We start from the raw sequence: 16,693 nt of genomic DNA on the forward strand, positions 1-16,693 counted from the left end.
AAAACATAGTTACAAAAATACCTATAAAATAATAAGAAACAACCAAATTTCCGCACATCACTTATTTATAATGGTAACTATGCAAACATGTAATATTGCTGATCCATTGTCATCCAAGCTGTCAAGAAAAGAAATAGCACATATAAAAACTGGCTAAAGTTAAATATTTGTCTCCAGTGTACATCTAAGGAGAAAGTAATAAATCTAAAAAAGGCTGGACATGGGAGCAACGATATTACATGTAAGGTGAATACACCTAACGATGTATTATAACTTTTTCTGATCATACTTACATGTCATTTTATTAAGATCATCGCTTAGTTATACATTTACAGGCCACGTGATGATGGCAGTATGCCGAAATGGGCTCACTGTGAATGATTTATAAAATAAAAACCATTTAAAGAGCAGTGTAGTTGGCTGATATTCTTAACAAAAAAATAAATTTTCCTGTGGTGCAGATGACATTCCAGAGAAAGTAATTAAAGACAGCAAATATATTGTTCCTCTTACTGTTGACATAATTAATGCTTCTTTCAGCACTGGTACATTCTCTAGAGAACTTAAGGAATCAATAACAAAATCATTATATAAAAACTGATCCTGCAGATCTTTATCAAATATTCTTGTTTCTCAAAAAATTTTGAAAGAATAATGTACAAAAGATTCTAAGCTTTTTTGAACAAAAGTGGAATATTTGCCAATGACAAGTAGTTTTAGAAAAAATTAGATTAACTGAAACTACTACATATAATTTCCTAAAACTGTTTCTAAATTCCATTGATTGCGGTGAAGTGAACTGTGCATTGCTTTTCGTTTTATCTAAGGTATTTGACAGTATTGATCATAAAACTTTGCTTGACAAAATATACTGCTATGGAGTCTGTGGCACTGCTCATATGTGGTTAAAATAATACTTATCTGATAGATACCAAAAGGTAGAAATAGTTCATGAAGGCAATTCCTACTTTTCTGGATACGAGGAATCTACTCAAGTACCACAAGGATTGGTGTTGGGATGCCTACTGTTCTTGATATTAATAAATTACTTAGCAAGTTGTTTAACACAAGTTTATGCTATACTGTGTACTGACAATAATAATCTCTTTGCTAACACTCAGAATGTGACTGACTTACACAAAAAATAGGAATAACAACTGAAGAAGTAATTAAATGGTTTAAAAATAATAGCCTATTTGTTAATGGGAAGAAAACGTTAAGGATGAGTTTCAGGCATAAGTCAAATAAAGTAATCCCTAATATAATAGTGAAGTTAGGCAAACAGAAAACACTACAAACTTCAAATACTAAATTTTTGGGAATTTGGTTAGATGAGCATCTTGAATGTTATAAACATAAAGAATGGCTCAATAAAAAAATTAAGTAAATACTGTTACATATTTAGAATGCTCAAAAATTCCTGCAGTGGAGAAACAGTGATGAGTCCTGATTATGCATTCATGGATAGTCTACTGCGATATGGTGTCTTATTTTTGGGTACTTCAAATCTAGAAAAATAGCCTATACTGTTCAAAAATGAACAAGAAGAATTACAAAGTGGTTGCACCTTGGGAATCTAGGGATATACTCAGATAACAGAAAGGTGTGACTCTCCATCTATATATACCTATGAAAGCATAAGCATTTTAAAATCCCAGATGTTTGCTTTGAACAATAATTACCATAACTATGAAACTAGAAACAAAACTATCTTTCATAAAGAAGTACATAAGAAAGTCCAGAATCGTAAAAGTGCAATATATCATACCAAAATTTTTTAGTGCCTTTCCCTTAAGAATTAAAAAGATATCAAAGCTCCACATTATACTTATATGTGGAAGCTTTTACAGTGGTGATCAGTACATGAATTTTTTGTATTCGAGAACATCCATAAATTAAGTTAAATATAGCCATGTGCCACTGGATTTAACGTAAACTTATAATTTGTTTGATTTATGGCTATCTGTATGATTTCTATCTGTATCTGTAGGATGTCTTTCTGTTTATGTATTTAATTGCCTGTATGATATGTATACAGACACTATTATGTAAGTTCTTTTGTATCAACACATGCCAAGTCCTATTTCACTGAATATGATAAAATGGATGGTCCATAAATACCAAATGTCAGAATTTCTCTGTCTGACTGTGACGTACTCAGCTTGACATCATCATGTGTCTTTAGTTCTTTTCACAGTATTCCTCCTCCTCTTGTGATTCTTGAACAGAGTACTGACGATTACTAGCTGAAATTCATTGTATAACTCAATTAGTGTTCCTCCTCTCTCACTCTTACTGCCAAGCCCATATTCTCACACAACCCTTTATTCTGTTCCTTCCCCTACAACTGCACTCCAATACGTCATGCAAATTAGATTTTCATCTTCATTTGCATACTAAATATTCCAGTCAATATTCCCATATACTTTTCCTGTCGCTCCATTGTCTTCTTGCAACATCAGCATGCATACCTGAACTATGGTTGTAAGCATTCATTGGCTTTTGAATTTTATGAGAACTACCCTATCACTGAACCATTCACAGTAGCACATTCTCTGCTCTATTTCCATACTCACGATGAACTCTACTCTTATTATAACACTTTCTGCTGCTGTTGACATTACCCTATATTCGTCTTTTTCTTTCCATTTCAGTTCAATGACCCCCATTATATCTAGATTGAACACTTGCATTTCCCATTTATGATTTTCTAGCTTTCCTACCACATTAAAACTTCTGTTAAACTCGGCCGAAAACACTGCAGTGCGGGGTAGCCGCACGGTCTAATGAGACACCTTGTCACAGTCCGCGTGGCTCTCCCTGTCGGAGGTTCGAGTCCTACCTCGGGCATGGGTGTGTGTGTTGTCCATAGCGTAAGTTAGTTTAAGTGAGATTAAGTAGTGTGTAAGCCTAGGGACCGATGGCCTAAGCAGTTTGGTCCCATAAGATCTTACCACAAATTTACAAAACACTCTAGGCTTGAAAACACACACACACACACACACACACACACACACACACATACACACACACGCACACGCACATACACATACACACACACACACACACACACTTGTAGCGCACTGTGAAAAACAGATATGTAGTGTGCCTCATACTTACTTGGTTTCTTCTGATGGCTCAGCCAGCAGTCGACTCACTTCAATCAACTCTTGAGGCTCGTTACACATTGCGTCTGCCCAGCCCTGCGTGGCCATCACACCTAAGTTGGCCTTTATGAAGGCGACCGCCGCTGACGTGAGGTTTCGGCACGAGTGCCTCACGGCGAGTACCGCTGTTGCCGCTGCGGTCTCCACAGCCAACTGAGCGACCAGCTGCTTCTCACACTCACCCTTCAGGGCCAACAAGCCGTACCTGTCTGCAGCAGCCAACAGCTGGGCGGCCATGCTGGGCACCTGTGGTGCCTGAAGAGTGTACATGTAGGCCAGCAGAAGGCTCAGCACTGGGCCCTCCACGTCTGTGATGGAGATCTCGCCACTGCTGGCCTCCGGGGTGTCGCGCTGGAGCATGGCGGCAAACACTGGGCTCCTGGCAGCCAGGACCTCCCTGTGTGCTGCCAGTCGCGTATCGCCCGCCAGCAGTGTCACCATAGAGCCGTCTCCTCCGTCAAGAAGAGGGGCCAGGTTCACAGTCACCGAGTCCTCGATTTTGATACCAGTTGCCATGGTCGTTGGTCCTGAAACATGGTATCACTGAACAGCTCATTGCTCTAACACAGCATCCTCAGCACTTCACAAGGCAAAGGCAGACCTGGTAAATGTTGTCCATCAAAAGTCAATTAAACCCAATTATATCCTTGCTCTACCACACAGATGCAACTAGTGAATAGCTGCAAATCTTCAACAACAAAGTATCAACATTACCCTTATTGCTTTAACGTTCTTATTTTGGACAACATCTCGAAAGAAGGAGTGGAGATCCCTTTTATTTAATTTATGTCTACAACGTAGCATCACTTAATGACGAAGTGTTTCAAAATGGAGTTCTCGTGCAGTATAAATGAGACCTGAAACAACTACACAGATGCTTTGCTGAACTACTTATACTTATAATCTTTCCATGTACTTAGAAAAACAGTGATGTTTTCCAACTGCAACTGTGTTACACTGCTCTTACTGGCTTTACACTGCCATGCAGTAGAGCTAATATATCAGCTGCTCCTAAGGGAAACTCCCACAGTCCTGTGGCAACTCCTTCTTGACACTCAACACTTTCCAACAAGACAACACCCAACCATGCACAGGACAAAATATTGATGCAGGAATAGACAAAATTCCATCCATTCAACTAACCTACACTATGTGATCAAAAGTATCCAGACACCCCCAAAACATACGTTTTTCATATTAGGTGCATTGTGCTGCCACCTACTGCCAGGTACTCCATATCAGCTGCCTCATTAGTCATTAAACATCGTCAGGGAGCAGAACAAGGTGCTCTGCGGAACTAACAGACTTCGAAAGTGGCCAGGTGATTGGGTGTCACTTGTGTCATACGGCTGTACGCGAGATTTACACATTCATAAACATCCATAGGTCCACTGTTTCTGATGTGATGTTGAAGTGGAAACGTGAAGGGACACGTACAGCACAAAAGCGTACAGGCCGACCTCGTCTCTTGACTTACAGATACCGCCAACAGTTGAAGAGGGTCATAATGTGTAATAGGCAAACATGTATCCAGACCATCACACAGGAATTCTGAAATGCATCGGGATCAACTGCAACTACACTCCTGGAAATTGAAATAAGAACACCGTGAATTCATTGTCCCAGGAAGGGGAAACTTTATTGACACATTCCTGGGGTCAGATACATCACATGATCACACTGACAGAACCACAGGCACATAGACACAGGCAACAGAGCATGCACAATGTCGGCACTAGTACAGTGTATATCCACCTTTCGCAGCAATGCAGGCTGCTATTCTCCCATGGAGACGATCGTAGAGATGCTGGATGTAGTCCTGTGGAACGGCTTGCCATGCCATTTCCACCTGGCGCCTCAGTTGGACCAGCGTTCGTGCTGGACGTGCAGACCGCGTGAGACGACGCTTCATCCAGTCCCAAACATGCTCAATGGGGGACAGATCCGGAGATCTTGCTGGCCAGGGTAGTTGACTTACACCTTCTAGAGCACGTTGGGTGGCACGGGATATATGCGGACGTGCATTGTCCTGTTGGAACAGCAAGTTCCCTTGACGGTCTAGGAATGGTAGAACGATGGGTTCGATGACGGTTTGGATGTACCGTGCACTATTCAGTGTCCCCTCGACGATCACCAGTGGTGTACGGCCAGTGTAGGAGATCGCTCCCCACACCATGATGCCGGGTGTTGGCCCTGTGTGCCTCGGTCGTATGCAGTCCTGATTGTGGCGCTCACCTGCACGGCGCCAAACACGCATACGACCATCATTGGCACCAAGGCAGAAGCGACTCTCATCGCTGAAGACGACACGTCTCCATTCGTCCCTCCATTCACGCCTGTCGCGACACCACTGGAGGCGGGCTGCACGATGTTGGGGCGTGAGGGGAAGACGGCCTAACAGTGTGCGGGACCGTAGCCCAGCTTCATGGAGACGGTTGCGAATGGTCCTCGCCGATACCCCAGGAGCAACAGTGTCCCTAATTTGCTGGGAAGTGGCGGTGCGGTCCCCTACGGCACTGCGTAGGATCCTACGGTCTTGGCGTGCATCCGTGCGTCGCTGCGGTCCGGTCCCAGGTCGACGGGCACGTGCACCTTCCGCCGACCACTGGCGACAACATCGATGTACTGTGGAGACCTCACGCCCCACGTGTTGAGCAATTCGGCGGTACGTCCACCCGGCCTCCCGCATGCCCACTATACGCCCTCGCTCAAAGTCCGTCAACTGCACATACGGTTCACGTCCACGCTGTCGCGCCATGCTACCAGTGTTAAAGACTGCGATGGAGCTCCGTATGGCACGGCAAACTGGCTGACACTGACGTTGGCGGTGCACAAATTCTGCGCAGCTAGCGCCATTCGACGGCCAACACCGCGGTTCCTGGTGTGTCCGCTGTGCCGTGCGTGTGATCATTGCTTGTACAGCCCTCTCGCAGTGTCCGGAGCAAGTATGGCGGGTCTGACACACCGGTGTCAATGTGTTCTTTTTTCCATTTCCAGGAGTGTACTATGACAGCTATTCAGGAGGTGAGAAAACTTGGATTTTATGGTCGTGCGGCTGCTCATAAGTCACACATCATGCCAGTAAATGCCAAGAGACGCCTTGCTTTGTGCAAGGGGCATAAACATTGGACGATTGAACCGTCGAAAAAGTTGTGTCGAGTGAAGAATCACGGTACACAATGTGACGATCCGACAGCAGGGTGTGGGTATGTCGAATGCCCAGTGATCATCATCTGTCAGCATGTGTAGTGCCAACAGTAAAATTTGCAGGTGGTGGTGTTATGGTGTGGTCGTGTTTTTCGTGGGGGGAGGGGGGCGGCTTGCACCCATTGTTGTTTTGCGTGGCACTATCGCAGAACAGGCCTACATTGATGTTTTAAGCCCCTTCTTGCTTTCCATTACTGAAGAGCAATTCGGGGATGGCGACTGGATCTTTCAACACGACCGAGCACTTGTTCATAGTGCACGGCCTGTGGTGGAGTGGTTACACGACAATAACATGACTGTAATGGACTCGCCTGCACAGAGTCCTGACTTGAATCCTATAGAACAGCTTTGGGATATTTTGGAAGGTCGACTTCGTGCCAGGCCTCACCGATCGACATCGATACCTCTCCTCAGTGCAGCACTCCGTGAAAAATAGGCTGCCATTCCCCAAGAAACCTTCCAGCACCTCATTGAATGTATGCCTGCGAGAGTGGAAACTGTCATCAAGGCTAAGGGTGCGCCAACAATATAATGAATTCGACCATTACCGATGGATGGTGCCACGAACTTGTAAGTCATTTTTCAGGCAGGTGTCCGGATACTTTTGATCACATAGTGTATGTGCTGTCGTTTTGGAACTGATCTCACATTACCAAAGTATTCGAGATGATACTGAGAAGAGGATATTTTTGTTGATGATACTACCCCATTAAAAGATCTAATTCTGGCTCAAGAAATTCTTAATTACAGATGATACAGCGTGATGGGAAATCAGTCTTACGTTTTTGTAATTATTTAGTTCCAAAAAAAAAAAAAGGTACCTGGTCTCCTCACACTGTTGTTACAAAGAGTCACAACATCAGCATTCCCTCTGGGTAAGTTACCAAGGAACCGATATTCCTACATTTGACTGGTATGGCTGACTACTAACTGTTCTTGGCAGTCAGCAACCATTGTTGTAAACTGGCACATGCTTGTTCATTTCCAACGCAACAGTGATTTAGAAGAAAGTTCCAAACTAAAATATACCACGGTACAGCGCCAAAATTTGCTGTGCGCTTAGAATGACCCTTTGGTATTACTCACTGCATCACCAGGATTCCAGCAGAAGTCTTTCAAAAATGTTTAGTTTAATGTTAGTATCTGCATTTATAACATATTCCACACTGAGAAAATACTTATGTTTTTGCTTTCTTTGTTAACATACTGATCTCTCCTGATAACGGTGGAATTATTACTGTAATATCCCTTCACTGTTAAATATATTTTTCCTATGGAATAAATAAATTATTAAACAATCACTAATTTACAAGGCTGCGACACAATTTATTATTACTGTAATATCCCTTCACTGTTAAATATATTTTTCTTATGGAATAAATAAATTATTAAACAATCACTAATTTACAAGGCTGCGACACAATTTATGCACTCACCACAAATCTCTACCACTGACCACCCAAAAATTTTCCAAATGCAAAATTATTCATTGAGGGGTCTCTTTAGAAACGTAAAATAATAACTATCCAACTAATGTGACTCATCCACTTCATCCAACTTATGAATCTACCTCAAGCTACTGCTGTGATGAAAAGTGTTGGAAACAACCACAGGAAAATAAATGTTAATTTTAAATAAGTATTTGTTCATTCATTTTATGTTTTTCAGACTCTCTGTTTTCAGATGGGCAATATACACTGTAGGAAGAAGAAATGCAAAAGGAAGAAACTTATATCGGTTTCTGTGTCAGAGCACTTGCGGTGAAACACAGATTGGATGGACATGTAAGTGACACGACTTTTGTGCTTTGTTAAATCACAGGTCCAACTGACTTGTGAGGCATAATACGGAATAACAATCCCATGATGGAAGAAACAGCTCTTCGACTGAGTCTCTCCATGTGTAGGTGATTGCACTTGAGGTGACGTTGTCTCTTCTATTAGAGTGGAACTGCAATGGCTATGCCAGTGTGACACAGATTTCAAGATGATTCTATCACTTACATGTTTCACACAAACAAGTGCGTGGTTCATTTGGATACAGCAGCTGATATCCTGGTTTCTAACTTTGATGCCATTTAGATACTGTCTCCTGAGCTGTGCCAAAGGTGCAGTACTGTTAAATTAGAACATGTTACTCTCGTCATTTTTTGCATCGTTTTATGATTTCTGTTTCCATCCAGGATTGTAGTTACACGAAGACATCTCGTGTCGGTATCAGACAAATTGTTCATCATCTTAGTTCTGAACTGACAGACTGACCTCTCTCACTGCCTCGTCCCTAGTTCCCACAGCGACACAGAGTGACCTGTGCTGAAATCCAGTGTAGCTGAAACAGTGCATCTAAGAGGGAGTACACAACAGGAATTCCAGTTTGTGGCTGCTACCTAATTGTGGGAGTATTTCTGGCAAAGTGCCCAGTGTTTATACCTTCTAAGTGACAAGGCTACCAAATAATTTCTTGTCAGTTGAATGTATGCGTATCAATGAAAGCAACACAAACGTAATTCCAATTAAAAGAATAACTTTGCTTCCTTGTGTCAATGCTACACTACTGGCGATTAAAATTGCTACACCACGAAGATGACGTGCTACAGACGCGAAATTTAACCGACAGGAAGAACATGCTGTGATATGCAAATGATTAGCTTTTCAGAACATTCACACAAGGTTGGCGCCGGTGGCGACACCTACAACGTGCTAACACGAGGAAAGTTTCCAACCGATTTCTCATACACAAACAGCAGTTGACCGGCGTTGCCTGGTGAAACGTTGTTATGATGCCTCGTGTAAGGAGGAGAAATGTGTACCGTCACGTTTCCGACTTTAATAAAGGTCGGATTGCAGCCTATCGCGATTGCGGTTTATCGTATCGCGACATTGCTGCTCGCGTTGGTCGAGATCCAATGACTGTTAGCAGAATATGGAATCGGTGGGTTCAGGAGGGTAATACGGAACGCCGTGCTGGATCCCAACGGCCTCGTATCACTGTCAGTCGAGATGACAGGCATCTCATCGGCGTGGCTGTAACGGATCGTGCAGCCACGTCTCGAACCCTGAGTCAACAGATGGTGACGTTTGCAGGACGACAACCATCTGCACGAACACTTCGACGACGTTTGCAGCTGCGCGGACTATCAGCTCGGAGACAGTGGCTGCGGTTACCCTTGACGCTGCATCACAGACAGGAGCGCCTGCGATGGTGTACTCTACGAAGAACCTGGGAGCACGAATGGCAAAACGTCATTTTTTCGGATGAATTCAGGTTCTGTTTACAGCATCATGATGGTCGCATCCGTGTTTGGCGACATCGCGGTGAACGCACATTGGGAGCGTGTATTCGTCATCGCCATACTGGTGTATCATCCGGCGTGATGGTATGGGGTGCCATTGGTTAAAAGTCTCGGTCACCTCTTGTTCGCATTGACGGCAGTTTGAACACTGGACGTTTCATTACAGATGTGTTACGACCCGTGGCTCTACCCTTCATTCGATCCCTGCGAAACCCTACATTTCAGCAGGATAATGCACGACCGCATGTTGCAGGTCCTGTACGGGCCTTTCTGGATACAGAAAATGTTCGACTGCTGCCATGGCCAGCACATTCTCCAGATCTCTCACCAATTGAAAACGTCTGGTCAATGCTGGCTGAGCAACTGGCTCATCACAATACGCCAGTCACTACTCTCGATGAACTGTGGTATCGTGTTGAAGCTGCATGGGCAGCTGTACCTGTACACGCCATCGTAGCTCTGTTTGACTCAACGCCCAGGCGTATCGAGGCCATTATTACGGCCAGAGGTGGTTGTTCTGGGTACCGATTTCTCAGGATCTATGTACCCAAATTGCGTGAAAATGTAATTGCATGTCAGTTCTAGTGTAATATATTTGTCCAATGAATACCCGTTTATAGTCTGCATTTCTTCTTGGTGTAGCAATTTTAATGGCCAGTAGTGTTATATTGGGCTCTTCTGTGTCCATAGCACACAACTTCTTTTATCTTCGCTAGTGGGGAGAAAATGACCAAACAGGAAACAGTGCCAGTACTTGTGGTGTGGGCCATGTGGATAACAGAGACCCGCAGAGCTGTTCCATCACAGGGCTGCCACGCTCTGTCACACCGTACGGTCTGCCCCGTGTCAGGTGGCTGCCGCCTGGTGGGGACCCTTTGTGTCCCTTGGCCAATAGCAGCCACAAGGGACAGCCGGGTTCTGGGCAGCAATCACACCTTGCAGCAGGTGTCAGGGGGTTGGTCTGGGTCTCTCTGTATGTTGGAGGAGGTGAGAAGTGCTGTCCCACCACCAGGTATGCCACAGCTGTCTCCTGTCAGGCAGCAGCTTGGTGGGGATCCTGGGCATGCAAAAACCAATATTAGTTGAGTAGGTCATTAGGGATTACTCTGATGGTTGCAGCAAACACATTTTGCCTTCTCCAGTGTACAGGCAGCTGATACTATTCTGCGTGGTGTGTACATAAATGCTTTGTTTGAAGTCTTGGATAAAAAATAGCAGTTGAGTAGTGTAAGAGAACGAACTGTAGCCTGTTCCAAAGTAGCTGTTTTTGTCCCCGCCTACATAATCCATAAAGTAGTGTAGATGAAATTCCCGTAATCATGACTGGGTAGACCAGCACCAGTCACATGGCGTGTTGCCACTATACCTCGCAAAGGTGGCCTGCAGCCACTGTTTCTGCCTGGTTGTGTGTAGTCTGAGTCGCTCCACACCCCTAAAGGTTGTTTTGGGGGGAAGAGACTAAACAGCGAGGTCATCGGTCTCATCGCGTTAGGGAAGGACGGGGAAGGAAGTCGGCCGTGCCCTTTCAAAGGAACCATCGCGGCATTTGCCTGGAGGCCGGCCGAAGTGGCCGAGCGGTTCTAGGCGCTACAGTCTGGAACCGCGCAACCGCTATGGTCGCAGGTTCCAATCCTGTCTCGGTCATGGATGTGTGTGATAGGTTAGTTAGATTTAAGTAGTACTGAGTTATAGGGGACTGATGACCTCAGAAGTTGTCCCATAGTGCTCAGAGCCATTTGACGGCATTTGCCTGGAGCGATATAGGGTAATCACGGAAAACCTAAATCAGGATGGCTGGATGCGGGATTGAACCGTCGTCCTCCCGAATGCGAGTCCAGTGTGCTAACCACTGCGCCACCTCGCTCGGTTCCAGCTTACGGAACACAATGTGTCAGTGAATATTTGACTGAAAAAAGTATGAATGACTCCATCAACCAAAATTGGAACCCTTTTTAGGATTCTGTATCTCAGTTGATAAAAACTAAACCCTTATAGGATCAGACTGTTGTCCATCTGTCAGTCCCTCCGCCTATTAAAAAGCCTTTAACTCAGGAACCGGTAGACGCATCAAGTTGAAATCCTTGTCACATACTGAGGTTCACGATCTCTCGGCGGTGTAAAACATCGAAGCTTCTAAGCTAATGCAGTCAAATGATACGCCCTGTATGTCGCATATTTTGGTAGTCACAAACTCACTCATCAAAACCTGTACTGTAGTTCCCGTTGACACAGAATCATGCAATTTGTCAAGAAGCACGGTTTCGCAGTAAAAGTAAAGGTAAAAATCCCGAATTCTTCATTTATAATTATAACACACGAAAAAAAAATTGTTACTTGTTATTCGGCTTCGAACTTAAAGCATTCGCGAGAGTCTTGGACTTCCTGGGATTGGTATCCCACCAGTATCAATGTAGGTAACAGGCAAAAATCGTCGAGATACCCAGAATAGATGAACTGTCTACACACATGATTATGTTTGTATGTAACCCTACTCACGCCTGGCCAATTATTTTTGTATTCAGTGACATAACGGGTTCTGTGGTGCACCGCTTTCGCCTGTTCTGCATCTACATGGGTACTCTGCATATATAAAAAAAATGTTCCAATGGCTCTGAGCACTATGGGACTTAACATCTATGGTCATCAGTCCCCTAGAACTTAGAACTACTTAATTCTAACTGACCTAAGGACATCACACAACACCCAGTCATCACGAGGCAGAGAAAATCCCTGACCCCGCCGGGAATCCAACCCGGGAACCCGGGCGCGCGAAGAACGCTACCGCACGACCACGAGCTGCGGACTGTGCAAATCACATTTAAGTGGCTGGCAGAGGGTTCATCGAACCACCTTCACAATTCTCTATCATTCCAATCTCGTATAGTGCGCGGAAAGAATGAACACCTATATCTTTCCGTACGAGCTCTGATTTCCCTTATTTTATCGTGGTGATCGTTCCGCCCTATGTAGGACGGTGCCAAAAAAATATTTTCGCATTCGGAGGAGAAAGGTAGTGATTGGAATTTCGTGAGAAGATTCCGTCGCAACGAAAAACGCCTTTCTTTTAATGATTTCCAGCCCAAATCCCGTATCATTTCTGTGACACTCTCTCCCATATTTCGCGATAATACAAAACGTGCTGCCTTTCTTTGAACTTTTTCGATGTACTCCGTCAGTCCTGTCTGTTAAGGATCCCACACCGCGCAGCAGTATTCTAAAAGAGGACGGACAAGCGTAGTGTAGGCAGTCTCCTTAGTAGGTCTGTTACATTTTCTGAGTGTCCTGCTAATAAAACGCAGTCTTTGGTTAGCCTTCACCACAAAATTTTCTACGCGTTCCTTCCAATTTAAGTTGTTCGTAATTGTAATACCTAAGTATTTAGTTGAATTTACGACTTTTAGATTAGACTGATTTATCGTGTAACCGAAGTTTAACGAGTTCCTTTTAGCACTCATGTGGATGACCTCACGCTTTTTATTATTTAGGGCCAACTGCCACTTTTCGCACCATTGAGATATCTTTTCTTTTGCAGTTTGTTTTGATCTTCTGATGACTTTATTAGCCGATAAACGACAGCGTCATCTGCAAGCAACCGAAGACGGCTGCTCAGATTTGCTCCAAAATCGTTTATATAAGGAACAGCAAAAGGCCTATACACTACCTTGGGGAACGCCAGAAATCACTTCTGTTTTACTCGATGACTTTCCGTCAATTACTACGAACTGTGACCTATCTGGTAGGGAATCACAAATCCAGTCACATGACTGAGACGATATTCCATAAGCAAGCAATTTCACTACCAGCCGCTTTTGTGGTACAATGTCAAAAGCCTTTCGGAAATCCAGAAATACCGAATCGATCTGAAATCCCTTGTCAATAGCACTCAACACTTCACGTGAATAGAGAGATAGTTGTGTTACACATGAACGACGTTTTCTAAACCCATGTTGACTGTGTGTCAATAGACCGTTTCCTTCGAGGTAATTCATAATGTTCGAACACAATATATGTTCTAAAATGCTGCTGCATATCGAAATTAACGATATGGGCCTGTATTTTAGTGGATTACTCCTACTACCTTTTGTGAATATTATATTGGTGTGACCTGTGCAACTTTCAGTGTTTCGGTACGGATCTTTCGTCGAGCGAACGGTTGTATATGATTGTTAAATATGGAGCTAATGCATCAGCATACTCCGAAAGGAACCTAATTGTTATACAGTCTGGACCATGAGACTTGCTTTTATTAAGTGATTTAAGTTGTTTCACTACTCCGAGGATATTTACTTCTACGTTACTCATGTTGGCAGCTGTCCTCGATTCGAAATCTAGAATATTTACTCCGTCTTCTTTTGTGAAAGCATTTCGGAAGGCTGTGTTTAGTAACTCTGCTTTGGCAGCACTGTCTTCGATAGTATCTCCATTGCCATCGCGCAGAGAAGGTATTGATGGTTTCTTTCCGCTAACATGCTTCACATACGACCAGAATCTCTTTGGATTTTCTGCCAGGTTTCGAGACAAAGTTTCGTTGTGGATACTGTTATAGGCGTCTCGCATTGAAGTCCACGCTAAATTCCGAACTTCTGTAAAAGATCGCCAATCTTGGGAATTTTGCGTCTGTTTAAATTTCGCATGTTTGTTTCGTTGTTTCTGCAACAGTGTTCTAACCCGTTTTGTATGCCAAATGGCATCACCTCCGTCGTTTGTTAATTTATTTGGTATAAATCTATCAATTGCTGCCGATACTATTTCTTTGAATTTAAGCCACATCTGGTCTACACTTAAATTGTTAATTTGGAATGAGTGGAGATCGTCTCTCACGAAGGCGTCAAGTGAATTTTTATCTACTTTTTTATCTATCTTCTATCTCCTCAGCGATCACAGGCCCTGTAGACCACGCACTGCATCAACGATCTGCTTCCACCGCCATCTATCTCTCGCAGCCTCTCTCCACCCTGCGGAAACTCCTGATGCTGTGATGTCCTTCTCTATGTCATCTTTCCACCTTGTACGAGGTCGGCCCAATGGTCTTGTGGCCTGGAGAGTTCCTTCAAATGCTTCCTTGATGATCCTGTTGTTTTCCATTGTGGCCACATGTCCAGCCAATTGCAGTCTCCTACTTTTTAATTTCTGAATGATAGTGGGTTGCTTCATTAACTGATAAATTTCTTTGTTCTTTCGAATTCAACATGCACCATTCTCCAACACAGGCCCCAGATTTTTCTCATTATTTTCCTTTCGAAAACATTCAGTTTTTTTCTTTCGTTCTTTGTAAGCGTCCAGCTTTCTGAACCGTACAGTACTATGGGGCAGACAATAGTGCTGTATATCTTCATCTTTGTGGTGATTGACAAAGCTTTACTTTTGAGTGGGTTGATTAGTGAGTTACAGACATCTTGACCCAGAGGCTATTCTTTCATTTATATCCATTGTTATGATATTTTTATTGTTGGAACGTGATCCAAGGTATTTAAACTGAGAACTTTTCTGAATTTAGAATGTTGGTCAATTTCAAAGTAAGAATTTGGGTTTATGACTCGACCTATTTCCATATATTCGGTTTTCTCTTGGTTAATCAAAAGCCCGATTTTGCTGGCACTGTGCCTGAGAGATCTGTACATGTCTTTCAGTTCTTCTTCAGTTTCACTCAGCAACACTATATCATCTGCATAAGCCAGGAGTTTTACTTCACTGTGTTCGAATCGGAGACCATTGTATAGATGTAAATTACTCTCCCGAACCACTTTTTCTAATGCAAGATTGAAGAGGACACATGAAAGAGCGTCTCCCTGTAGTAAGTCTGTTTTAATTGGAAAGGTGGGGGATATGGATCCTCTGAACTTCACTGCTGCCTGGGAGCCATCCATGCACAGTTGTATCATCCTAATGATTTTACTGGGTATACTAAATTCTCGTAACGTGTTGTAGAGGCTACTTCTGTGGATGCTGTCGTAGGCTCGCTGGAAGTCAATCAAGAGGATTTGGGGATTACAGTTTTCAATCTCCGTATGACAAGCCTGTGTTCACTAATCTCTGAATCGGTTTTGATCCTCGTTATTAACTCAGAAGGCGTGATACGAAAGCACTGTTGCAGTTGTTCCCTGGTGCTATGTATGAACGACCTTTTCAAATAATTTACTTGTCTTAGATGAAGTAGGCGGTCAAAATAAGCGTACATTGATTCCGACAAATGATTTTCCACGCAGTAATGTATTTCAGTAAATACATATTAATTGTATCAGGAGTCCGAAAACGTTAATTACTTGCAAACGCATTGCCTTTACAAAATCAGATTCCTTATTTGTACTCCCCTAATTAAATGTTATCGTTAGATGTACATAGCATTAACATTCCATTGACCTAAGTACTCAGTTCCTTTGTTTTTCTTGTGTGACTTAGCATTCCTGTCCTCACGCTAGCCAGCAGGCATGAACCTATTATAAGCGTCTTTCGCATACAAAGAAAGGCGGCACGATGACAACCATTCTTATGCTCTGAACCATACAGTAAACTTGTCGTCACAACAGATACGATGTTTATGCGGGACACAACACTGGGAAGTAGCTAATCTCTAAAACAGATTTTCGTTGTTATGCTTTCATGTTGGTCCGAATCATTTTGCTAGCTCGAGCAAATATCGGTGTTCTGGACGTCAGCAGCTTTGCACGCATAGTCTCTGGAAACTATCTCACTTCGATTGAGCAAATTTATGATTGCAGTCGTATTATTATTTCTTAAAGAGAGAGAGAGAATGGTTACCTTAGAAACGCCAACGAAGCCTAAAGGAAGAGGCGGAGTCTGCACGGAAACGTATGTTCAAACATCGTATCCACGGCAACAAATGTGTTCCAAGCTGTTTCATTAACCATCGTAACTACGCATGTTGTAGAAAATTTACAAACTAGTAACTGGAAGAGGATTATTCTACGCGAAACTTTTGAAGTCTAGAAAAGGTTAGAAAACTTTAAACTAAATATGCAGGGGGAAAAGTATTTAAACCGACAAACTCTGGGAGGTTGTAGGGGGA

The 16,693-nt window shown here is 43.3% G+C and overlaps 1 protein-coding gene across 1 annotated transcript in view; it reads right to left on the reverse strand.

The window, feature by feature from the left end:
* Positions 1-16,693, reverse strand: part of LOC124554061 (ankyrin-3-like) — a 57,564-nt gene that overhangs the window by 4,236 nt on the left and 36,635 nt on the right. The window contains exon 2 of the mRNA XM_047128102.1: positions 3,121-3,694. Coding sequence (XP_046984058.1) covers positions 3,121-3,683 — 563 coding nt within the window. The 5' untranslated portion in view covers positions 3,684-3,694. The remainder of the gene's footprint in view (positions 1-3,120; positions 3,695-16,693) is intronic.

Source organism: Schistocerca americana, chromosome 11, assembly GCF_021461395.2.
Source record: "Schistocerca americana isolate TAMUIC-IGC-003095 chromosome 11, iqSchAmer2.1, whole genome shotgun sequence".
Taxonomy (NCBI): Eukaryota; Metazoa; Arthropoda; class Insecta; order Orthoptera; family Acrididae; genus Schistocerca; species Schistocerca americana.